The 26,908-nt window shown below is 47.4% G+C and overlaps 1 protein-coding gene across 1 annotated transcript in view; it reads right to left on the bottom strand.

Moving 5' to 3' along the window:
• reps2 (RALBP1 associated Eps domain containing 2) overlaps positions 1 to 26,908 on the bottom strand; it is a gene marked incomplete at its 3' end in the record, with an annotated part of 131,509 nt that overhangs the window by 60,426 nt on the left and 44,175 nt on the right. Inside the window, exons 4-12 of the mRNA XM_079507048.1 lie at positions 23,862 to 23,994; positions 17,051 to 17,199; positions 13,078 to 13,219; positions 11,070 to 11,133; positions 7,367 to 7,544; positions 5,468 to 5,521; positions 3,853 to 4,183; positions 893 to 958; positions 167 to 215 (exon numbers count right to left, since the gene is read on the bottom strand). Coding sequence (XP_079363174.1) covers positions 167 to 215; positions 893 to 958; positions 3,853 to 4,183; positions 5,468 to 5,521; positions 7,367 to 7,544; positions 11,070 to 11,133; positions 13,078 to 13,219; positions 17,051 to 17,199; positions 23,862 to 23,994 — 1,166 coding nt within the window. The remainder of the gene's footprint in view (positions 1 to 166; positions 216 to 892; positions 959 to 3,852; positions 4,184 to 5,467; positions 5,522 to 7,366; positions 7,545 to 11,069; positions 11,134 to 13,077; positions 13,220 to 17,050; positions 17,200 to 23,861; positions 23,995 to 26,908) is intronic.

The raw sequence follows: 26,908 nt of genomic DNA, 5'->3' as shown, positions 1-26,908 counted from the left end.
CGACCGGGGGAGCGACACAAATGTAAAAATTAAACACTGAAAAGGCAAGATGAACGGAAAAAAGCCTGGCAAGGGGAGAACAGGGGGCGAAATAAATCTGGCCCTAGAGGAGATAAAATGGTATTCAGTGACGGGGAATAGGTTTCCACATTTCTAATGATTTTACCTCGGCCTACTTCTCGTCTTCATCTGTGGATCCAGGTCATGAGGAGGCTCTGTGAAGACATGGATGGACACTACATTTAATTATTAGATTATATTCTGTCGCACGGCGGCCTCGCATCCCAAACTGATCCACACACTAACCAACGCCTCAATCATTGTATAAAGGAACATGAATTACGTGACGTGTGCCAGTGTGAATTCAGCGGATTGAAGTATCCACAATTTAATTTGAATTGAAATTGAATTGAAGTAAGGGTTCATGACTTCAACTTAAAATGACATTTAATTCAATTCAATTCAATCAAATCCAATCCACTGTATTTATATTATATCGCACGTATTACATCTCAAGGTTTACTTAAAGTGCTGAACAGTAAGTCAAAAGCGAAATCCACTGTAAATCTAAAACCAGACAAAACAACAGCAAAAACACAGACAAATAAGAAACTAAAATAAAGACAGTGACAGCAGACAAAAACAGATCAAAAACTAAATCAGTTAAAGTCGAGGTTTCGTTTGTGCTAAAATAAATCTGAGATGTGGGAGAATCATTCATTCATAGGTGTGACAGTACAGTAGAATCTACAGTAGAGGTGTGACAGTACAGTAGAATCTACAGTAGAGGTGTGACAGTACAGTAGAATCTACAGTAGAGGTGTGACAGTACAGTAGAATCTACAGTAGAGGTGTGACAGTACAGTAGAATCTACAGTAGATTCGGTCTCACCTGGCCTCCGGGAAAAAGCACCAAACTGAAGAGCGGTGTGTTTGTCTTGTGGCGACGAAACCAGGTCTGCAGACACAGAATTACACAAACTTGACCTTAAACTGCAGTTAAACTTATCCTTAAACGTAACGATGAAACGAGGTCTGCAAACACAGCAATAACCGTTTTATAATAAATCACACAAACTTAACCTTAAACTGCATTTAAACTTATCCTTAAACGTAACGATGAAACGAGGTCTGCAAACACAGCAATAACTGTTTTATAATAAATCACACAAACTTAACCTTAAACTGCAGTTAAACTTATCCTTAAACGTAACGATGAAACGAGGTCTGCAAACACAGCAATAACTGTTTTATAATAAATCACACAAACTTAACCTTAAACTGCAGTTAAACTTATCCTTAAACGTAACGATGAAACGAGGTCTGCAAACACAGCAATAACTGTTTTATAATAAATCACACAAACTTAACCTTAAACTGCAGTTAAACTTATCCTTAAACGTAACGATGAAACGAGGTCTGCAAACACAGCAATAACTGTTTTATAATAAATCACACAAACTTAACCTTAAACTGCAGTTAAACTTATCCTTAAACGTAACGATGAAACGAGGTCTGCAAACACAGCAATAACTGTTTTATAATAAATCACACAAACTTAACCTTAAACTGCAGTTAAACTTATCCTTAAACGTAACGATGAAACGAGGTCTGCAGACTGTTTTACAATTACACAAACTTATCCTTAAACGATATTTAAAGACGGGGTTGCAATGGCTTTTTGGGGAATTCTATTTTGACGTTTGAGTCTAAAACGGAAGGCTGTGTGCTTCTGAACCATGGGATCCCAAGCGTTGCATCCCTTTAGGCTATGGAACGGCAACTTAACCTTAAACTCAACGATGCATCCCTTTAGGCTATGGAACGACAACTTAACCTTAAACTCAACGATGCATCCCTTTAGGCCAGGGGTTCTCAACGTTTTTGGCCGGGGACCCCCGGAAATGCTTTGGCAATGTCTCGGGACCCCCGCCCCGCCCCCTCCCGACCCCCAATATAAATTGACTGCTACAATAACCTTAAACCATTTTGGGCGGGAACCCCTTTTGGTGTTTTAAGCATTGTTATAATTTAGCTATTGAAAAATAGCAGATCTACAAGCTCATAGCGCGCCACCGAGTGGCGCGCTACGAGCTTGTAGGTCTGCTATTTTTGAAAAAAAGTGAAAATATATATATATATATATTTTTTTTGAAAATAATTTGGGGACCCCCTAAAATAATTTGGCGACCCCCCGAGGGGTCGCGACCCACGGGTTGAGAACCCCTGCTTTAGGCTATGGAACGACAGCTTAACCTTAAACTCAACGATGAAACCAGGTCTGCAGACACAGCAATAACTGTATCACAATTACCCAATATTACCCGCTTTGATTTAATAATAAATTGTTGACTCACTGTTTGACCTATTTGACCTATTTCATTGTCTTTTCTTATGCATTTTGTTCATCACGCCCCTCTGTCCTTATATGGTTTCACTGATCTTGCCTTGATTGTGATGTTGGTTGATGTTTTAACATTTTTTTGTGATGTTGTTTGGTGTTTTTGGCTTTTTCTTTTGTACTTTGATTGTGCCTCGATTGTTGTTTGATATTTTTAGTTTTATATACTTTGTACTTTATTTGTCTTGTAAAGCACTTTGCGCTGCACTCGTGTCATGAAAGATGCTCTATAAATAAAGTGTATTATTATTATTATTATTATTATTATTATGTACTAAAGCTATTAATGTGAACATGACTTAGTTACGTATTAATAACCTTAAAAACAAACAAAATCAACTTCTTTCAAAAAGTTCTTGGTGTAGTCCAGGGTTCAGTGGTGTAAAGTAACTAAAGTACATTTACTCAAATACTGTACTTAAGTACAGTTTTGAGGTACTTTTATTACTTCTACAGGCGGATACTCCACTACAGTAATCTGAAATGGGACATTCTGCAGAATGCGTACTTTCTACTTTTGGTACTTTAATTACATTTTGATACCGATACTAAATTGGTACATTATGAATTCTGGACAGTTTCTTCTATGTTGCAGTATTGATACTTTTACTTAAAGGACCACTTCACCACTTTTCAACATCTCTTCATATAATTGGTCCTCACTAATGTTCATGATAAAACACCACCATTTTCCCCTACTCAGTCTGTGTCTCATAGGAGGGCTTTGGGCAGTTCGGACACCCGTCCACCAGTGACATCATCATTAGGCAGATTTAAAAAAATATATATTTAGATTTTTATTATCGTGAGAACGATGGTTTCAACTTTTCAGTCAAAGAAAGCCTGCCGTTTCTATTAGCTTGGATTGACCATCGATGATGTCACTGGTGGACGGGTTTCTGAACTGCCCACAGCCCTCCTATGAGACACAGACTGAGTAGAAAGAAATTGTGGTATTTTATCATGAACATTAGTTAGGACCAATTATAGGAAGAGAAGTTGAAAAGTGGTGAAGTGGTCCTTTAAGTAAACTGAGTATTTCCCCCCCCACCACTGCCAGGGTTACATAGGGGGTCATTTCATACCCCCCCCCCACCACTGCCAGGGTTACATAGGGGGTCATTTCATACCCCCCCCCCACCACTGCCAGGGTTACATAGGGGGTCATTTCATACCCCCCCCCCACCACTGCCAGGGTTACATAGGGGGTCATTTCATACCCCCCCCCCCACCACTGCCAGGGTTACATAGGGGGTCATTTCATACCCCCCCCCCACCACTGCCAGGGTTACATAGGGGGTCATTTCATACCCCCCCCCCACCACTGCCAGGGTTACATAGGGGGTCATTTCATACCCCCCCCCCCACCACTGCCAGGGTTACATAGGGGGTCATTTCATACCCCCCCCCCCACCACTGCCAGGGTTACATAGGGGGTCATTTCATATCACCTTGCTGTGTACAGCGGTCTTCTTTCATCTCCGCTCGGGACGAGGGGGGGCCTAACGCTGGCTGGAGCCTCTCCGTGACGCCCCCTCTGTCCTGGAGCCTCTCCGTGACGCCCCCTCTGTCCTGGAGCCTCTCCGTGACGCCCCCTCTGTCCTGGAGCCTCTCCGTGACGCCCCCTCTGTCCTGGAGCCTCTCCGTGACGCCCCCTCTGTCCTGGAGCCTCTCCGTGACGCCCCCTCTGTCCTGGAGCCTCTCCGTGACGCCCCCTCTGTCCTGGAGCCTCTCCGTGACGCCCCCTCTGTCCTGGAGCCTCTCCGTGACGCCCCCTCTGTCCTGAAAACATTCACATGCTCTTCATAATGCAGCTTGTAAAGGTCAACGTGTACAGTAACTCACACGCTAAAGGATTATGTACATTCAACATGCAGACAGGAGGGTGGTTCTATTACATAAAGCAGTTTGTTAGTGCCCTCTACAGACACGAAAGGGGAACTTCATGTATTGATTCACCAACAGCAGTGGTTGTAAAAAGTGTGCCATTTAAATGTAATACCCAGCGCTGTGCTTTGGGAGCTGGCCTGGTGTGTAATACCCAGCGCTGTGCTTTGGGAGCTGGCCTGGTGAGACCCCAGCGCTGTGCTTTGGGAGCTGGCCTGGTGAGACCCCATCGCTGTGCTTTGGGAGCTGGCCTGGTGGGACCTCGACATTACTCTTATTTATGATGATCATGATAGCGATAATACTTGTTTTACTTACATTTAAAAATGTTATCCCTTGATTTTTGTAACCCATTTTTTCTCCTAGTGTCAATTGTCTAATCATTTAATCCTGGCACTCCCTCTGTCAACCTGGGGAGAGCAACGGACTGACCTCATGCTTCCTTCAATGCATGAGGAGTCCAAGCTGACCGGAGGGGGTTTCCCCGGTTGGCGGTATAGCGTGTGGAAGGAACACGTTATTCCAACCCGTTCCTTTCCCCTCCATCAGGCTGACCAGGGGGAGGCAGTTGTTCCTTTCCCCTCCATCAGGCTGACCAGGGGGAGGCAGTTGTTCCTTTCCCCTCCATCAGGCTGACCAGGGGGAGGCAGTTGTTCCTTTCCCCTCCATCAGGCTGACCAGGGGGAGGCAGTTGTTCCTTTCCCCTCCATCAGGCTGACCAGGGGGAGGCAGTTGTTCCTTTCCCCTCCATCAGGCTGACCAGGGGGAGGCAGTTGTTCCTTTCCCCTCCATCAGGCTGACCAGGGGGAGGCAGTTGTTCCTTTCCCCTCCATCAGGCTGACCAGGGGGAGGCAGTTGTTCCTTTCCCCTCCATCAGGCTGACCAGGGGGAGGCAGTTGTTCCTTTCCCCTCCATCAGGCTGACCAGGGGGAGGCAGTTGTTCCTTTCCCCTCCATCAGGCTGACCAGGGGGAGGCAGTTGGCGAAAAATACCCAGATTCAACAATGAGCTCAATATAAATATAATAGAGATAATAATTGAGAACCAGTTCTCTAGAAAACAACTATTTTAGTGAATGAAGGAATGAATGAATGAATGAATGAATGAATGAATGAATGAATGAATGAATGAAGGAAGGAAGGAAGGAATGAATGAATGAATGCAGGTTTTCGGTCTTACCAGCTGACTGGGCCTTGGCTCTGCATCCTCAAACACAATAAGAGGCTCGGCACTCTATAAGAGGAAACACAACATAGCAGGCATTGGAAGACGTAGAATCAACAGGCCCTCCCCACTAAATAATAACTTTACAGACTGTGGGCCCTCCCCACTAAATAATAACTTTACAGACTGTGGGCCCTCCCCACTAAATAATAACTTTACAGACTGTGGGCCCTCCCCACTAAATAATAACTTTACAGACTGTGGGCCCTCCCCACTAAATAATAACTTTACAGACTGTGGGCCCTCCCCACTAAATAATAACTTTACAGACTGTGGGCCCTCCCCACTAAATAATAACTTTACAGACTGTGGGCCCTCCCCACTAAATAATAACTTTACAGACTGTGGGCCCTCCCCACTAAATAATAACTTTACAGACTGTGGGCCCTCCCCACTAAATAATAACTTTACAGACTGTGGGCCCTCCCCACTAAATAATAACTTTACAGACTGTGGGCCCTCCCCACTAAATAATAACTTTACAGACTGTGGGCCCTCCCCACTAAATAATAACTTTACAGACTGTGGGCCCTCCCCACTAAATAATAACTTTACAGACTGTGGGCCCTCCCCACTAAATAATAACTTTACAGACTGTGGGCCCTCCCCACTAAATAATAACTTTACAGACTGTGGGCCCTCCCCACTAAATAATAACTTTACAGACTGTGGGCCCTCCCCACTAAATAATAACTTTACAGACTGTGGGCCCTCCCCACTAAATAATAACTTTACAGACTGTGGGCCCTCCCCACTAAATAATAACTTTACAGACTGTGGCCCCTCCCCACTAAATAATAACTTTACAGACTGTGGGCCCTCCCCACTAAATAATAACTTTACAGACTGTGGGCCCTCCCCACTAAATAATAACTTTACAGACTGTGGGCCCTCCCCACTAAATAATAACTTTACAGACTGTGGGCCCTCCCCACTAAATAATAACTTTACAGACTGTGGCCCTCCCCACTAAATAATAACTTTACAGACTGTGGGCCCTCCCCACTAAATAATAACTTTACAGACTGTGGGCCCTCCCCACTAAATAATAACTTTACAGACTGTGGGCCCTCCCCACTAAATAATAACTTTACAGACTGTGGGCCCTCCCCACTAAATAATAACTTTACAGACTGTGGGCCCTCCCCACTAAATAATAACTTTACAGACTGTGGGCCCTCCCCACTAAATAATAACTTTACAGACTGTGGGCCCTCCCCACTAAATAATAACTTTACAGACTGTGGGCCCTCCCCACTAAATAATAACTTTACAGACTGTGGGCCCTCCCCACTAAATAATAACTTTACAGACTGTGGGCCCTCCCCACTAAATAATAACTTTACAGACTGTGGGCCCTCCCCACTAAATAATAACTTTACAGACTGTGGCCCCTCCCCACTAAATAATAACTTTACAGACTGTGGGCCCTCCCCACTAAATAATAACTTTACAGACTGTGGGCCCTCCCCACTAAATAATAACTTTACAGACTGTGGCCCTCCCCACTAAATAATAACTTTACAGACTGTGGGCCCTCCCCACTAAATAATAACTTTACAGACTGTGGGCCCTCCCCACTAAATAATAACTTTACAGACTGTGGGCCCTCCCCACTAAATAATAACTTTACAGACTGTGGGCCCTCCCCACTAAATAATAACATTACAGACTGTGGGCCCTCCCCACTAAATAATAACTTTACAGACTGTGGCCCTCCCCACTAAATAATAACTTTACAGACTGTGGGCCCTCCCCACTAAATAATAACTTTACAGACTGTGGGCCCTCCCCACTAAATAATACCTTTACAGACTGTGGCCCCTCCCCACTAAATAATAGGGGGCGGCTTACTTCAGGGATGTGGGGTATGTGCCCTGTGTCCTGGTGGTCAGGGGACTCCGGGGGCCGCAGCGTGGGGGGGAGGGTCTCGGGCAGAGGGTAGCCGTTCTTGCGCGCCACGATGAGGTGGAAGGCCGTGCAGAACTCGGAGAAGGTGAGAGCGCCGTCCCGGTCCACATCGCTCAGCTCCCTGGAGAGAGAACACATCAAAATATTAATATATGTGGTCTCTGTCTGGGTGGAAACCTCATATTATATTAATATAATGGTCTCTGTCTGGGTGGAAACCTCATATTATATTAATATAATGGTCTCTGTCTGGGTGGAAACCTCATATTATATTAATATAATGGTCTCTGTCTGGGTGGAAACCTCATATTATATTAATATAATGGTCTCTGTCTGGGTGGAAACCTCATATTATATTAATATATGTGGTCTCTGTCTGGGTGGAAACCTCATATTATATTAATATAATGGTCTCTGTCTGGGTGGAAACCTCATATTATATTAATATAATGGTCTCTGTCTGGGTGGAAGTACTAAACTGTTACTTTTCAGGATTCAAAAAAAAAACGGCAAAAGTAGCAGATCCACAAGCTCACTGTTAAATACAAAAATAATAAAAACATTACAGCATCACAAGTAATCAACAAACTATACTATAAAACTGGTCAAACATTGGCCAAATTGTCAAATAATATGAGAAAGAGGCCAATTATTTTTTAAATAGCCAATTTATTTTCACATTTATCTGTGGAACCGATTCAAACTAACTTGAATGCCTCAAGTCCTACATTCCATGTGCTTGTCAGGTTAGTCTCGTGTTTGCCAGACTGTTTCCTCTCGCAAATTCCAAATGCTTCCGTCATACAGTCTGGAGCAACGGATGAGCTGTCCTGAGTAAAATATAAAGCGGAAGTGGAGCCTCCTCGCCACTTCAGTTTCGTCTTTACAGTCACGCACATTTATCCTAATATATTAGAAAACATCTAAGAATATATAGCTTGTTGGTTAGCAGAAAAGGAAATACGAAAAACGGAAATGGCAGCTTCCTTACTCGGATTTCGGGAGGTGTAGTTCCAGACTCTATATAGCATTCAGGAGGTGTAGTTCCAGACTCTATATAGTATTCAGGAGGTGTAGTTCCAGACTCTATATAGTATTCAGGAGGTGTAGTTCCAGACTCTATATAGTATTCAGGAGGTGTAGTTCCAGACTCTATATAGCATTCAGGAGGTGTAGTTCCAGACTCTATATAGCATTCAGGAGGTGTAGTTCCAGACTCTATATAGTATTCAGGAGGTGTAGTTCCAGACTCTATATAGTATTCAGGAGGTGTAGTTCCAGACTCTATATAGTATTCAGGAGGTGTAGTTCCAGACTCTATATAGCATTCAGGAGGTGTAGTTCCAGACTCTATATAGCATTCAGGAGGTGTAGTTCCAGACTCTATATAGTATTCAGGAGGTGTAGTTCCAGACTCTATATAGTATTCAGGAGCTGTAGTTCCAGACTCTATATAGCATTCAGGAGGTGTAGTTCCAGACTCTATATAGCATTCAGGAGGTGTAGTTCCAGACTCTATATAGTATTCAGGAGGTGTAGTTCCAGACTCTATATAGTATTCAGGAGGTGTAGTTCCAGACTCTATATAGCATTCAGGAGCTGTAGTTCCAGACTCTATATAGCATTCAGGAGGTGTAGTTCCAGACTCTATATAGTATTCAGGAGGTGTAGTTCCAGACTCTATATAGCATTCAGGAGGTGTAGTTCCAGACTCTATATAGCATTCAGGAGCTGTAGTTCCAGACTCTATATAGCATTCAGGAGGTGTAGTTCCAGACTCTATATAGTATTCAGGAGGTGTAGTTCCAGACTCTATATAGCATTCAGGAGCTGTAGTTCCAGACTCTATATAGCATTCAGGAGGTGTAGTTCCAGACTCTATATAGCATTCAGGAGCTGTAGTTCCAGACTCTATATAGCATTCAGGAGGTGTAGTTCCAGACTCTATATAGTATTCAGGAGGTGTAGTTCCAGACTCTATATAGCATTCAGGAGCTGTAGTTCCAGACTCTATATAGCATTCAGGAGGTGTAGTTCCAGACTCTATATAGCATTTGGAGATTATGGAATAGTTGTCTGGCTACACGAGACTATTGTCAGGGTGCCTGGGACCAGGGTGACTGGGACCAGGGTGACTGGGACCAGGGTGCCTGGGACCAGACATTATCTAGTGTCAGGGTGACTGGGACCAGGGTGCCTGGGACCAGGGTGACTGGGACCAGGGTGACTGGGACCAGGGTGCCTGGGACCAGACATTATCTAGTGTCAGGGTGACTGGGACCAGGGTGCCTGGGACCAGGGTGACTGGGACCAGGGTGACTGGGACCAGGGTGACTGGGACCAGACATTATCTAGTGTCAGGGTGACTGGGACCAGGGTGCCTGGGACCAGGGTGACTGGGACCAGGGTGACTGGGACCAGGGTGACTGGGACCAGGGTGACTGGGACCAGACATTATCTAGTGTCAGGGTGACTGGGACCAGGGTGACTGGGACCAGGGTGCCTGGGACCAGGGTGACTGGGACCAGGGTGCCTGGGACCAGACATTATCTAGTGTCAGGGTGCCTGGGACCAGGGTGCCTGGGACCAGGGTGCCTGGGACCAGGGTGCCTGGGACCAGACAAATCCGCACAAATAATGACCCTCGGCGGAGTGATATAATCAGTGATATAATCAGTGATTATATCACTGATAATCTGGCTATTTGGGGGTAGAAGTAGTGCAGTGTCATAGTGCATACTGCTGTGTCACTGTGGGATGCTGATGAAGGCCCACAGACAACACACTGTACTGTACTGTACTGTACTGCACTGCACTGCACTGCACTGCACTGCACTGCACTGCACTGCACTGCACTGCACTGCACTGCACTGCACTGCACTGCACTGTACTGTACCATGACTCATCAACTCACCAGATGTGAGACAGCTCTGGGATGTAGTGTAGTAGACAGTGTATCAACTCACCAGATGTGAGACAGCTCTAGGATGTAGTGTAGTAGTGTATCAACTCACCAGATGTGAGACAGCTCTGGGATGTAGTGTAGTAGTGTATCAACTCACGAGATGTGAGACAGCTCTGGGAAGTAGTGTAGTAGACAGTGTATCAACTCACCAGATGTGAGACAGCTCTGGGATGTAGTGTAGTAGTGTATCAACTCACCAGATGTGAGACAGCTCTAGGATGTAGTGTAGTAGACAGTGTATCAACTCACCAGATGTGAGACAGCTCTGGGATGTAGTGTAGTAGACAGTGTATCAACTCACCAGATGTGAGACAGCTCTGGGATGTAGTGTAGTAGTGTATCAACTCACCAGATGTGAGACAGCTCTGGGATGTAGTGTATCAACTCACCAGATGTGAGACAGCTCTGGGATGTAGTGTATCAACTCACCAGATGTGAGACAGCTCTAGGATGTAGTGTAGTAGACAGTGTATCAACTCACCAGATGTGAGACAGCTCTAGGATGTAGTGTAGTAGTGTATCAACTCACCAGATGTGAGACAGCTCTAGGATGTAGTGTAGTAGACAGTGTATCAACTCACCAGATGTGAGACAGCTCTAGGATGTAGTGTAGTAGTGTATCAACTCACCAGATGTGAGACAGCTCTGGGATGTAGTGTAGTAGACAGTGTATCAACTCACCAGATGTGAGACAGCTCTGGGATGGGTAGCTTGGATTTGGTGAAGAAGTTCTTTGCCACGGTTCCTAAAGAATACAGAGAGAACACAGAGAGATGGTTCCTAAAGAATACACAGAGAACACAGAGAGATGGTTCCTAAAGAATACAGAGAGAACACAGAGAGATGGTTCCTAAAGAATACAGAGAGAACACAGAGAGATGGTTCCTAAAGAATACAGAGAGAACACAGAGAGATGGTTCCTAAAGAATACACAGAGAACACAGAGAGATGGTTCCTAAAGAATACACAGAGAACACAGAGAGATGGTTCCTAAAGAATACACAGAGAACACAGAGAGATTCCTGGTTCCTAAAGAATACAGAGAGAACACAGAGAGATTCCTGGTTCCTAAAGAATACAGAGAGAACACAGAGAGATGGTTCCTAAAGAATACACAGAGAACACAGAGAGATGCCTGGTTCCTAAAGAACACAGAGAGAACACAGAGAGATGGTTCCTAAAGAATACAGAGAGAACACAGAGAGATGGTTCCTAAAGAATACACAGAGAACACAGAGAGATGGTTCCTAAAGAATACACAGAGAACACAGAGAGATGGTTCCTAAAGAACACAGAGAGAACACAGAGAGATGGTTCCTAAAGAACACAGAGAGAACACAGAGAGATGGTTCCTAAAGAATACACAGAGAACACAGAGAGATGCCTGGTTCCTAAAGAACACAGAGAGAACACAGAGAGATGGTTCCTAAAGAACACAGAGAGAACACAGAGAGATGGTTCCTAAAGAACACAGAGAGAACACAGAGAGATGGTTCCTAAAGAATACACAGAGAACACAGAGAGATGGTTCCTAAAGAACACACAGAGAACACAGAGAGATGGTTCCTAAAGAACACAGAGAACACAGAGAGATGGTTCCTAAAGAACACAGAGAGAACACAGAGAGATGGTTCCTAAAGAATACAGAGAGAACACAGAGAGATGGTTCCTAAAGAATACACAGAGAACACAGAGAGATGGTTCCTAAAGAATACACAGAGAACACAGAGAGATGGTTCCTAAAGAATACAGAGAGAACACAGAGAGATGGTTCCTAAAGAACACACAGAGAACACAGAGAGATGGTTCCTAAAGAATACAGAGAGAACACAGAGAGATGGTTCCTAAAGAATACACAGAGAACACAGAGAGATGGTTCCTAAAGAATACACAGAGAACACAGAGAGATGGTTCCTAAAGAATACACAGAGAACACAGAGAGATGGTTCCTAAAGAATACACAGAGAACACAGAGAGATGGTTCCTAAAGAATACAGAGAGAACACAGAGAGATGGTTCCTAAAGAATACACAGAGAACACAGAGAGATGGTTCCTAAAGAACACACAGAGAACACAGAGAGATGGTTCCTAAAGAATACACAGAGAATACAGAGAGAACACAGAGAGATGCCTGGTTCCTAAAGAATACACAGAGAACACAGAGAGATGGTTCCTAAAGAATACACAGAGAACACAGAGAGATGGTTCCTAAAGAATACAGAGAGAACACAGAGAGATGGTTCCTAAAGAATACACAGAGAACACAGAGAGATGGTTCCTAAAGAATACACAGAGAACACAGAGAGATGGTTCCTAAAGAATACAGAAAGAACACAGAGAGATGGTTCCTAAAGAATACAGAGAGAACACAGAGAGATGGTTCCTAAAGAATACACAGAGAACACAGAGAGATGGTTCCTAAAGAATACACAGAGAACACAGAGAGATTCCTGCCGGTCATTTAGTGTTCCTTTGTGCGCAACTTTTCTCTTTTGGGTCTCCAGCTAAAAAGGTCTCGAAAGGAAACCTCTGGTTTATAGTATGTTAATGCATGCTGTACTCGCCTGCGTGCGTGCGTGCGTGCGTGCGTGCGTGCGTGCGTGCGTGCGTGCGTGCGTGCGTGCGTGCGTGCGTGCGTGCGTGCGTGCGTGCGTGCGTGCGTGCGTGCGTGCGTGCGTGCGTGCGTACCCAGGATCAGGGCCCCCAGGTCGGGCTGAAGGCTCCTGAACTGGTTGGTGTAGTAGTCCTGCTGTTCCTCAGTGATCCTCCAGGGGTCATCATCGCTGTACTCCTCTCCTCCTCGCTGGTCCAGTCTCTCCACTGAGGGAACCTGGACGTACAGATCCAACATGAGATCAAATGTCTTCACTTAGAACCATAATATTCAGTCTTTGAAGAGTGTGAACAACCTCTCTTACAGTATATGGTCTGAGTACGGCAAAAAGAATGGTCTAAAACGGTTAGTCCCAATACTTGATTCTGATTCGGCTGGTTTACGTTGTAAATCTCACGATAATCCACACCTTCAATCACTTTATATCACTCCCAGCTGATCCCGCAGCTCTGTAGCTGAACTGGGGAAGGGGAGCACTTGATTGCCTTACACACCCTGGCCGTGCGGGCGTCTAAGCACCGCCTGCGTTCATATGACTGTGAATGTGTGGCTCCAGTCCGGGCTATTTTCAATAGATTTTGTACACATGTTGATCTTGTGAAATGGCACATTCTGCAATATGAGTATTTTTACTTTTAGTACATTTTGATGCTGATACTTTTGTACTTTTACTCAAGTACATTTTCAATTCCGTACTTTTACTTGTAACGAAGTACCAAGTATTGGTACTTTTACTTAAGTAAGACAATTGAGTACTTTTTACACCACTGCTTATTCCTTTATTTTGACACGCTGGGAAAAGGAGGAAGGCTCCTGCATTTTAAACATGAAATGACTAGTACACTACTTCACCTTGAGAGAATAAGGTACTCCTTAAATGACTAGTACACTACTTCACCTTGAGAGAATAAGGTACTCCTTAAATGACTAGTACACTACTTCACCTTGAGAGAATGAGGTACTCCTTAATGAAATGACTAGTACACTACTTCACCTTGAGAGAATAAGGTACTCCTTAATGAAATGACTAGTACACTACTTCACCTTGAGAGAATAAGGTACTCCTTAATGAAATGACTAGTACACTACTTCACCTTGAGAGAATAAGGTACTCCTTAATGAAATGACTAGTACACTACTTCACCTTGAGAGAATAAGGTACTCCTTAAAATAAATAAAGAGAGACAATTTGATAAGGTTTGGCTGCCCCTCGACTCGACCTGATCATAATACTTCAGCGTCACACTAAAGTATGAAGTACAAGATTTACAAGCTCGAAACGCTTGTAGATCTGCTCTACTTTTGCATTTGAATCCTGAAAAAGTGACAGTTTTTTGGACATATGAGGTTTCCATCCGACGGAGGCGATATACGGTGGGCGCTTTACCCACAAATGGGTGGCGGCCCAGTGGCGTGCACAGACATTTTGAGGGGCAGGTTCTCAAGTAAATGAAACGGGCACCATGTGCAGCGCGTGGAACCGCCGGGTGCCTTAACCCATTTTGGGCGGGAGCCCCTTTTGGTGTTTTAAGCATTATGTTATGCTTTAGCCATTGAAAAATAGCAGACCTACAAGCTCGTAGCGCGCCACCGAGTGCCGCGCTACGAGCTTGTAGGTCTGCTATTTTAGAAAAATTGTGAAAATGTGGCGCAAATCTTTGAATATATATTATTTCAGAGCGAACGTTTTTAACTCAAATCTTTGCTTCTGGTGGGGTCCCTGGAACAACATATTTTCAGATGGGGGTCGGAGGCCAATTACATATATTTTTGAGGGTCCTTGACATGAAATATTGAGAACCACTGATATAGAAACAACAACAGGGCAAAAGGGCAGGTGCTCTAGCACCCCCTAGTGTCTATCTGTGCACGTCCCTGCGAGGCTCAGTGTTTGTGAACCAGTAATCTCTCAAGAACAGATTCTGAGCTGCAACAAACAGCAGAGGGTGCTGTTTGTCCTTTTCTTTGCCAATGGGTTCGACGACAGAGTACAGCATCTTGCAATGGGTCTGGTCCACAATGGGTCGATACACCACCAAGATACCCATGTACCTGTCTAGATACTTCACTAAGATACCCATGTACCTGTCTAGATACTTCACTAAGATACCCATGTACCTGTCTAGATACTTCACTAAGATACCCATGTACCTGTCTAGATACTTCACTAAGATACCCATGTACCTGTCTAGATACTTCACTAAGATACCCATGTACCTGTCTAGATACTTCACTAAGATACCCATGTACCTGTCTAGATACTTCACTAAGATACCCATGTACCTGTCTAGATACTTCCCTAAGATACCCATGTACCTGTCTAGATACTTCACTAAGATACCCATGTACCTGTCTAGATACTTCACTAAGATACCCATGTACATGTCTAGATACTTCACTAAGATACCCATGTACCTGTCTAAATACTTCACTAAGATACCCATGTACCTGTCTAGATACTTCACTAAGATACCCATGTACCTGTCTAGATACTTCACTAAGATACCCATGTACCTGTCTAGATGCTTCACTAAGATACCCATGTACCTGTCTAGATACTTCACTAAGATACCCATGTACCTGTCTAAATACTTCACTAAGATACCCATGTACCTGTCTAAATACTTCACCAAGATACCCATGTACCTGTCTAAATACTTCACTAAGATACCCATGTACCTGTCTAAATACTTCACTAAGATACCCATGTACCTGTCTAAATACTTCACCAAGATACCCATGTACCTGTCTAGATACTTCACTAAGATACCAATGTACCTGTCTAGATACTTCACTAAGATACCCATGTACCTGTCTAGATACTTCCCTAAGATACCCCTGTACCTGTCTAGATACTTCACTAAGATACCCATGTACCTGTCTAGATACTTCACTAAGATACCCATGTACCTGTCTAGATACTTCCTTAATGTTAACGAAGTCCACACCCACAACACCAGAGGGAGTGCAACGAACCATGTACAACCCAGATTCGGCAGAAACAAGGGACTAAATTATTTTCGCTCCTATGCCACCACAATGTGGAACGCCCTACCAACAGTCATTAAGACATGCGAATCCCTTGACTCCTTCAAAACCGCTCTCAAAGGGCACCTACGGATGGCTGCAATTCGAAACTGGCCCCCGTAAAATCTGAATCCCCCCCCACCCCTCCCCCCCCTTTTCCCCTCACTGTATATGTTTCTTTTCCCTTTTTACCGCCATTATGATGAATTCCTGTTCTGTTCTTTGTCTATATAGAAGTGTCTATTTGTACGTCTCTAAATGTTTTGATGAATTGAACATGGTGGACCCTCTTGTAAACAAGTGTAATGCTTAATTGGGTCGTCCACTCACAGCCTTTGTATTCTGCTTGAAATGTACTGTAATTCTGCAAACTGTTAATAAATATTTCAATCAATCAATCAATCAATCAATCAATAAAATTGGTGAACCAGTTACAGTTACATGTTGCAGTATAGAGCAGTGGTTCCCAAAGTGGGGTCCGGGGACCCCCAGGGGTCCTTGAGGGAGTCCCAGGGGGTCCCCAGCCAAATGATAGTTAGGAACCAAATGGACCCTCATGGGTCTGTAACTCAGAGTTACATTAACATTGATTTTTACAACATAAATTGAGGGTCTCACAGATAGAAATGCCATTAAATGAGAGTCCTTGAAATGAACCCATTTTGGGCGGGAACCCCTTTTGGTGTTAGCATTATGTTATGCTTTAGCTATTGAAAAATAGCAGATCTACAACCTCGTAGCGCGCCACCGAGTGGCGCGCTACGAGCTTGTAGGTCTGCTATTTTTGAAAAACGACTGACATAGCTTTTTCAGAAAACTGTCAGGATGTAGAAGACATTTTTAGAATCTGATCTCAGGTCAAAATGGGTTAAACGGGTTGAGAATCACTGCTAGAGCCGTGAAATTCTTCTCTTATGGGGGTCCCTGGCGTATCTTTTCAAATGGGGGTCCGTCAATTTGGGGGTCCTTGCCATGAAAACGTGTGGGAACCACAGGTATAGAGACATCAGGTGGTCTTACCCGAGGGACGGCACACTGGTCCGCAGCTGCTCTGATCCCATAGCTGCTGGGGGACGGCTCAGCAGCTGCTCTGATCCCATAGCTGCTGGGGGACGAGTGTTGTTGGTCCAGTTGCACGACGGGCCGCGAACAATGTTTGCTCTCGTACGCTGAGTGAGGGAAAACACACGCATGCACACACCAGGGTTGATTTAGTCGACTAAAACTTTGACAAAAAATGTTCGTCAACTACCTGACGAAAACTGAATAAAAACTAAATAAAAACGAATCTACAGTATGACGACTAAAACTAAATATATTGACAATTTCGTCAACAAATAAAAACTATAATGTTCCTATAATGTTAGGAAGGTGGTGACTAGTGGACAAGAGATCCAGTATAAGTCATTTTACACTTGGTTGCAAAATAGCAGATCTACAAGCTCACAACGTTGTGAGCTTGTAGATCTGCTAGTTTCAGCAAGAAGGGTCCCCCACACTGTCAGACACTGGCTAAAGAAGGGTCCCACACACTGTCAGACACTGGCCCAAAGAAGGGTCCCACACACCGTCAGACACTGGCCAAAGAAGGGTCCCGCACACTGTCAGACACTGGCCCAAAGAAGGGTCCCTAACCCGCACACTGTCAGACACTGGCCCAAAGAAGGGTCCCGCACACTGTCAGACACTGGCCCAAAGAAGGGTCCCACACACCGTCAGACACTGGCCAAAGAAGGGTCCCCCACACTGTCAGACACTGGCCCAAAGAAGGGTCCCGCACACTGTCAGACACTGGCCCAAAGAAGGGTCCCCCACACTGTCAGACACTGGCCCAAAGAAGGGTCCCGCACACTGTCAGACACTGGCCCAAAGAAGGGTCCCCACACTGTCAGACACTGGCCCAAAGAAGGGTCCCGCACACTGTCAGACACTGGCCAAAGAAGGGTCCCGCACACTGTCAGACACTGGCCCAAAGAAGGGTCCCCCACACTGTCAGACACTGGCCCAAAGAAGGGTCCCCCACACTGTCAGACACTGGCCCAAAGAAGGGTCCCCCACACTGTCAGACACTGGCCCAAAGAAGGGTCCCGCACACTGTCAGACACTGGCCCAAAGAAGGGTCCCGCACACTGTCAGACACTGGCCAAAGAAGGGTCCCCCACACTGTCAGACACTGGCCCAAAGAAGGGTCCCGCACACTGTCAGACACTGGCCCAAAGAAGGGTCCCCCACACTGTCAGACACTGGCCCAAAGAAGGGTCCCCCACACTGTCAGACACTGGCCCAAAGAAGGGTCCCCCACACTGTCAGACACTGGCCCAAAGAAGGGTCCCCCACACTGTCAGACACTGGCCCAAAGAAGGGTCCCCCACACTGTCAGACACTGGCCAAAGAAGGGTCCCCCACACTGTCAGACACTGGCCCAAAGAAGGGTCCCGCACACTGTCAGACACTGGCCAAATAAGGGTCCCCCACACTGTCAGACACTGGCTAAAGAAGGGTCCCTAACCCGCACACTGTCAGACACTGGCCCAAAGAAGGGTCCCACACACCGTCAGACACTGGCCAAAGAAGGGTCCCGCACACTGTCAGACACTGGCCAAAGAAGGGTCCCCCACACTGTCAGACACTGGCCAAAGGGTCCCGCACACTGTCAGACACTGGCCAAAGAAGGGTCCCGCACACTGTCAGACACTGGCCCAAAGAAGGGTCCCCCACACTGTCAGACACTGGCCCAAAGAAGGGTCCCTAACCCGCACACTGTCAGACACTGGCCCAAAGAAGGGTCCCCCACACTGTCAGACACTGGCCCAAAGAAGGGTCCCCCACACTGTCAGACACTGGCCAAAGAAGGGTCCCGCACACTGTCAGACACTGGCCCAAAGAAGGGTCCCCCACACTGTCAGACACTGGCTAAAGAAGGGTCCCCCACACTGTCAGACACTGGCCCAAAGAAGGGTCCCCCACACTGTCAGACACTGGCCCAAAGAAGGGTCCCCCACACTGTCAGACACTGGCCCAAAGAAGGGTCCCCCACACTGTCAGACACTGGCCCAAAGAAGGGTCCCGCACACTGTCAGACACTGGCCCAAAGAAGGGTCCCGCACACTGTCAGACACTGGCCCAAAGAAGGGTCCCCCACACTGTCAGACACTGGCCCAAAGAAGGGTCCCCCACACTGTCAGACACTGGCCCAAAGAAGGGTCCCGCACACTGTCAGACACTGGCCCAAAGAAGGGTCCCGCACACTGTCAGACACTGGCCCAAAGAAGGGTCCCCCACACTGTCAGACACTGGCCCAAAGAAGGGTCCCCCACACTGTCAGACACTGGCCCAAAGAAGGGTCCCGCACACTGTCAGACACTGGCCCAAAGAAGGGTCCCCCACACTGTCAGACACTGGCCAAAGAAGGGTCCCCCACACTGTCAGACACTGGCCAAAGAAGGGTCCCTAACCCGCACACTGTCAGACACTGGCCAAAGAAGGGTCCCCCACACTGTCAGACACTGGCCAAAGAAGGGTCCCTAACCCGCACACTGTCAGACACTGGCCCAAAGAAGGGTCCCCCACACTGTCAGACACTGGCCAAAGAAGGGTCCCTAACCCGCACACTGTCAGACACTGGCCAAAGAAGGGTCCCCCACACTGTCAGACACTGGCCCAAAGAAGGGTCCTGCACACTGTCAGACACTGGCCAAAGAAGGGTCCCCCACACTGTCAGACACTGGCCCAAAGAAGGGTCCCGCACACTGTCAGACACTGGCCCAAAGAAGGGTCCCCCACACTGTCAGACACTGGCCCAAAGAAGGGTCCCACACACTGTCAGACACTGGCCCAAAGAAGGGTCCCCCACACTGTCAGACACTGGCCCAAAGAAGGGTCCCGCACACTGTCAGACACTGGCCCAAAGAAGGGTCCCCCACACTGTCAGACACTGGCCAAAGAAGGGTCCCCCACACTGTCAGACACTGGCCCAAAGAAGGGTCCCCCACACTGTCAGACACTGGCCCAAAGAAGGGTCCCCCACACTGTCAGACACTGGCCCAAAGAAGGGTCCCCCACACTGTCAGACACTGGCCAAAGAAGGGTCCCCCACACTGTCAGACACTGGCCAAAGAAGGGTCCCGCACACTGTCAGACACTGGCCAAAGAAGGGTCCCGCACACTGTCAGACACTGGCCAAAGAAGGGTCCCGCACACTGTCAGACACTGGCCAAAGAAGGGTCCCGCACACTGTCAGACACTGGCCAAAGAAGGGTCCCGCACACTGTCAGACACTGGCCAAAGAAGGGTCCCCCACACTGTCAGACACTGGCCAAAGAAGGGTCCCGCACACTGTCAGACACTGGCCCAAAGAAGGGTCCCCCACACTGTCAGACACTGGCCAAAGAAGGGTCCCGCACACTGTCAGACACTGGCCCAAAGAAGGGTCCCCCACACTGTCAGACACTCCAGCCCCCTGCTGTTTGTAATAACCAATCTTCAAGCTCACAGCACCTCTCAATGCGACTTGTTGTGAGCTTGCAGATCTGCTATTTTCGCCAAATGACAGCCACATAATAGAGATGCTAGGATTGAAGTGGTAAAACGCAAAGCACCATTTTATTTTTTGCCTATTCAGAAAAACAGCTGATATATACAGTACATGACTGCACACATTGCAACACATTGTGAACTTGTAGATCAGCAATAATAATACAAAAAAGTGTATCCTTGACTGTTTGAGAATAATGAGAAGCAGTCATAGAAGATAGAGGTCAGAGGTCACATTATGTCACCATAAGATATGTGAGTCAGAACAGATAAAGAGAAGCTCAGGGAATGATCCAGTATGAATAAGGTGTCCAATAAAACATGATGTTCTACACTGTAGATGAGATGTACTTCAACACTTTAATGATCCAGTATGAATAAGGTGTCCAATAAAACATGATGTTCTACACTGTAGATGAGATGTACTTCAACACTTTAATGATCCAGTATGAATAAGGTGTCCAATAAAACATGATGTTCTACACTGTAGATGAGATGTACTTCAACACTTTAATGCTGTGTGTCTCTGATGTCCTGATAAAACGGTGATCAGGACTGTTACGTCAACATAAGTTACTTGATGGGAGTAAAACCCATCATCTTTCATAGTTATTTATTTACCCACAAAAGTTCAAAGTAAAAATATGTAGGACGACCGTCGAGCCAATTCTCCTCTATGGCTCCGAGACATGGACACTTTCAAAGAAATTAGAGAAACGGTTGGATGGCACTTACACCCGCCTTCTAATGAGAGGATGGCACTTACACCCTCCTTCTAATGAGAGGATGGCACTTACACCCTCCTTCTAATGAGAGGATGGCACTTACACCCTCCTTCTAATGAGAGGATGGCACTTACACCCTCCTTCTAATGAGAGGATGGCACTTACACCCTCCTTCTACTGAGAGGATGGCACTTACACCCACCTTCTACTGAGAGGATGGCACTTACACCCTCCTTCTAATGAGAGGATGGCACTTACACCCTCCTTCTACTGAGAGGATGGCACTTACACCCTCCTTCTACTGAGAGGATGGCACTTACACCCTCCTTCTAATGAGAGGATGGCACTTACACCCTCCTTCTAATGAGAGGATGGCACTTACACCAGCCTTCTAATGAGAGGATGGCACTTACACCCTCCTTCTAATGAGAGGATGGCACTTACACCAGCCTTCTAATGAGAGGATGGCACTTACACCCTCCTTCTAATGAGAGGATGGCACTTACACCCTCCTTCTACTGAGAGGATGGCACTTACACCCTCCTTCTACTGAGAGGATGGCACTTACATCCTCCTTCTAATGAGAGGATGGCACTTACACCCTCCTTCTACTGAGAGGATGGCACTTACACCCTCCTTCTAATGAGAGGATGGCACTTACACCCTCCTTCTACTGAGAGGATGGCACTTACACCCTCCTTCTACTGAGAGGATGGCACTTACACCCTCCTTCTACTGAGAGGATGGCACTTACACCCTCCTTCTACTGAGAGGATGGCACTTACACCCTCCTTCTAATGAGAGGATGGCACTTACACCCTCCTTCTACTGAGAGGATGGCACTTACACCCTCCTTCTACTGAGAGGATGGCACTTACACCCTCCTTCTAATGAGAGGATGGCACTTACACCCTCCTTCTAATGAGAGGATGGCACTTACACCCTCCTTCTACTGAGAGGATGGCACTTACACCCTCCTTCTACTGAGAGGATGGCACTTACACCCTCCTTCTACTGAGAGGATGGCACTTACACCCTCCTTCTACTGAGAGCGCAAAATCTGTCTTGGAAGAGCCACCCATCGACTAATCTAATATACGGCAACCTTGCCCGTGTTTCTTCACTAGTCCGATCCAGAAGAACACAGTTTCCCGGGCCACTGCTACAGAGCTGACAATGAGGTTATATCTTCCCTTCTTCTCTGGAATCCTGCCTCAAAGCAGACCAGAGGTCGTTCCCTGATGTCATCGCTATAAGGACACATGCATCAGTAAGCAGGGATGGCAATGAAGGACCGGAAAGTCTGGCGTGGCATTGTGAAATTCATGATCTCGACCGCGGTCGAAAAATTATGATGATGATTTACAAGCAACCAAGGTTTCTCCCATGATGCAACACTGCACAGTATTTGTGCTGATAAGTAGTATATTATGCAGTGAGTTAATGGTAATCTAATCTAATCCACAATTTTTAAATGTTTCCGGTCATACAGTCTGGACCTAACCTGACTCCGCCAGATGGGGCAGCAGAGAGTACACTGGGTTCCCCCCTCCTGCTCCCATCTGGGAACTCTCAGGCAGACTTGATGCCCGGCCACAAAACGGCCTGGCCAATCAGCAGCAGCTAGAGGCGGGATCAAGGCAGTCTGGACCACGATCATGAGCAACTTAGCAAAGCCATTAAGCGGAAGTGAAGCCTCCTCCTTCCGTTTCGTCATTACAGCTTCGCAAATTGATCCTAATATAAATCTAAATCATCTAAGCATAATTATGTAGCTTGCTGCTTACCAGAAATGGACGTTAAAAAGTTAAAGGTGTAGTGAAATGAAAAATACGTTTTTCACACTTTTAGACCATATCCGTGGTCATCATATGGTCATACCTAACAATGGATGCCAAAAAAATGGAAAAATTCTCATTTGTGTGTTTTTATATCAAACGTCCATAAAAATATGGAAAAATATTACTTCCTGAAAACGAAAACGTGCTGCGTGATGACGTGTCGAGGCCAACATCGATAAAAGCCAATAAAAATGAAGCTCACCAGTTTAATTCCCCATATCTCCGCATCCGTCCAGCACAGGCTGCACAGCTGCTACTGATTACAGAAATCTTCCGTTTGTATTCCCATTCAAGATAACATCCAGAGAGTGTATTACTCGGTTTCAACTTAATCATCACGCTAAAAATGTATCTGAAAACATTATAGGGTAGAAATAAGCCACATTAAGAGTAAACTGGTAAAGCTGGCCGACTATCAGATTTGTAAACAAACATCCACAGATTCCACACGCTGTCCTGCGTAGCATAGCTACCCGTCCCTAGCTACCGTCCCATCCCCTGAAGGGATGCGACGCTCTGATTGGTTCAGAAACTTCATAGCGGTGTTTCAACTTGAGACCGTCTGAAACTTCAAAATAAAATGTCCACCATTTCCGTTTCACTACGCCTTTAAATGTGAAGATATTTGAAAATATATTTCCGTGAATGGAAATAAAAGCTTCCTTGCTCGGATGTGTAGTTCCAGAGCATTTCGGAGATTGTGTACTAGTTGTCTGGTTACGCAAGACTTACCCACTGGTCCGTCGGTGCCGTTATTCCTCTGCGGTCCACTAGGGGTGCTGTTGTTCCTCTGCGGTCCATAAGGGTAGCAGCCTCGGTAACTGGATGATGGAGAGCGAGGTGGGGAACTGCACGGCGACGTTTCCTTTGGACACACAGTAAAATGGTAAATGGTGCATTTATATAGCGCCTTTATCCAAGGCGCTTCACATAGATTGTGCATTACATTCACCCATTCACACACACATTCATACACCGATGGCGGCGGAGACCATGCAAGGCACCAACCTGCACATCAGGAGCAATTATGGGGTTCAGTGTCTTGCTCAAAGACACTTCGACACTAACTCTGGGGGAGCCCGGGTTCGAACTGGCAACCTTGCGGTTACCATCCAGCCACTCCACCCCTGAACCACCGCCGCCGTAAAACATGTTAGAGGTACAGTACATATTTCATATTTAATGTGTTCATACATGTGTTCATACATGTGTAACTATGAAATGTGAATGCAACGGTATACGTCGTATCATGACTTTACATAAATAGCAGATGATTTTTTTAAAGCATAGCTTAGATATCGAGTTGGGAATAATTATACCTCATTTGACAGTTTTGTTTCAATTCAACGCTTTAGGCCAGGGGTTTTCAACTGATTCTGACCCATACCAGGGACCACCACACTGACCAGGGACCACCACACTGACCAGGGACCACCACACTGACCAGGGACCACCACACTGACTAAGAGCAGCCTGGGGAGGGACCACCACACTGACTAAGAGCAGCCTGGGGAGGGACCACCACACTGACTAGGAGCAGCCTGGGGAGGGACCACCACACTGACTAGGAGCAGCCTGAGGAGGGACCACCACACTGACTAAGAGCAGCCTGGGGAGGGACCACCACACTGACTAGGAGCAGCCTGGGGAGGGACCACCATACTGACTAAGAGCAGCCTGGGGAGGGACCACCACACTGACTAGGAGCAGCCTGGGGAGGGACCACCACACTGACTAAGAGCAGCCTGGGGAGGGACCACCACACTGACTAAGAGCAGCATGGGGAGGGACCACCACACTGACTAGGAGCAGCCTGGGGAGGGACCACCACACTGACTAAGAGCAGCCTGGGGAGGGACCACCACACTGACTAGGGGCAGCCTGGGGAGGGACCACCATACTGACTAAGAGCAGCCTGGGGAGGGACCACCACACTGACTAGGAGCAGCCTGGGGAGGGACCACCACACTGACTAGGAGCAGCCTGGGGAGGGACCACCACACTGACTAAGAGCAGCCTGGGGAGGGACCACCACACTGACTAAGAGCAGCCTGGGGAGGGACCACCATACTGACTAAGAGCAGCCTGGGGAGGGACCACCACACTGACTAAGAGCAGCCTGGGGAGGGACCACCACACTGACTAGGAGCAGCCTGGGGAGGGACCACCACGCTGACTAAGAGCAGCCTGGGGAGGGACCACCACACTGACTAGGAGCAGCCTGGGGAGGGACCACCACACTGACTAAGAGCAGCCTGGGGAGGGACCACCACACTGACTAAGAGCAGCCTGGGGAGGGACCACCACACTGACTAAGAGCAGCCTGGCGGGGACCACCACACTGACTAGGAGCAGCCTGGGGAGGGACCACTACACTGACTAGGAGCAGCCTGGGGAGGGACCACCACACTGACTAGGAGCAGCCTGGGGAGGGACCACCACACTGACTAAGAGCAGCCTGGGGAGGGACCACCACACTGACTAAGAGCAGCCTGGGGAGGGACCACCACACTGACTAGGAGCAGCCTGGGGAGGGACCACCACACTGACTAAGAGCAGCCTGGGGAGGGACCACCACACTGACTAAGAGCAGCCTGGCGGGGACCACCACACTGACTAAGAGCAGCCTGGGTAGGGACCACCATACTGACTAAGAGCAGCCTGGGGAGGGACCACCACACTGACTAAGAGTAGCCTGGGGAGGGACCACCACACTGACTAAGAGTAGCATGGGGAGGGACCACCATACTGACTAGGAGCAGCCTGGGGAGGGACCACCACACTGACTAAGAGCAGCCTGGCGGGGACCACCACACTGACTAAGAGCAGCCTGGGTAGGGACCACCATACTGACTAAGAGCAGCCTGGGGAGGGACCACCACACTGACTAAGAGCAGCCTGGGGAGGGACCACCATACTGACTAAGAGCAGCCTGGGGAGGGACCACCACACTGACTAGGAGCAGCCTGGGGAGGGACCACCACACTGACTAAGAGCAGCATGGGGAGGGACCACCACACTGACTAAGAGCAGCCTGGGGAGGGACCACCACACTGACTAAGAGCAGCCTGGGGAGGGACCACCACACTGACTAAGAGTAGCATGGGGAGGGACCACCATACTGACTAGGAGCAGCCTGGGGAGGGACCACCACACTGACTAGGAGCAGCCTGGGGAGGGACCACCACACTGACTAAGAGCAGCCTGGCGAGGGACCACCACACTGACTAAGAGTAGCCTGGGGAGGGACCACCACACTGACTAAGAGCAGCCTGGGGAGGGACCACCACACTGACTAAGAGCAGCCTGGGGAGGGACCACCACACTGACTAGGAGCAGCCTGGGGAGGGATCACCACACTGACTAGGAGCAGCCTGGGGAGGGACCACCACACTGACTAAGAGCAGCCTGGGGAGGGACCACCACACTGACTAAGAGCAGCCTGGGGAGGGACCACCACACTGACTAGGAGCAGCCTGGGGAGGGACCACCACACTGACTAGGAGCAGCCTGGGGAGGGATCACCACACTGACTAGGAGCAGCCTGGGGAGGGACCACCACACTGACTAAGAGCAGCCTGGGGAGGGACCACCACACTGACTAAGAGCAGCCTGGGGAGGGACCACCACACTGACTAGGAGCAGCCTGGGGAGGGACCACCACACTGACTAAGAGCAGCCTGGGGAGGGACCACCACACTGACTAAGAGCAGCCTGGGGAGGGACCACCACACTGACTAAGAGTAGCATGGGTAGGGACCACCACACTGACTAAGAGC

This window comes from Electrona antarctica, assembly GCF_951216825.1.
Source record: "Electrona antarctica genome assembly, chromosome: 7".
In the NCBI taxonomy this organism is placed as follows: domain Eukaryota; kingdom Metazoa; phylum Chordata; class Actinopteri; order Myctophiformes; family Myctophidae; genus Electrona; species Electrona antarctica.
The sequence above is the reverse complement of the archived record's forward strand: the minus strand, read 5'-3'. Positions and strand labels throughout refer to the sequence as shown.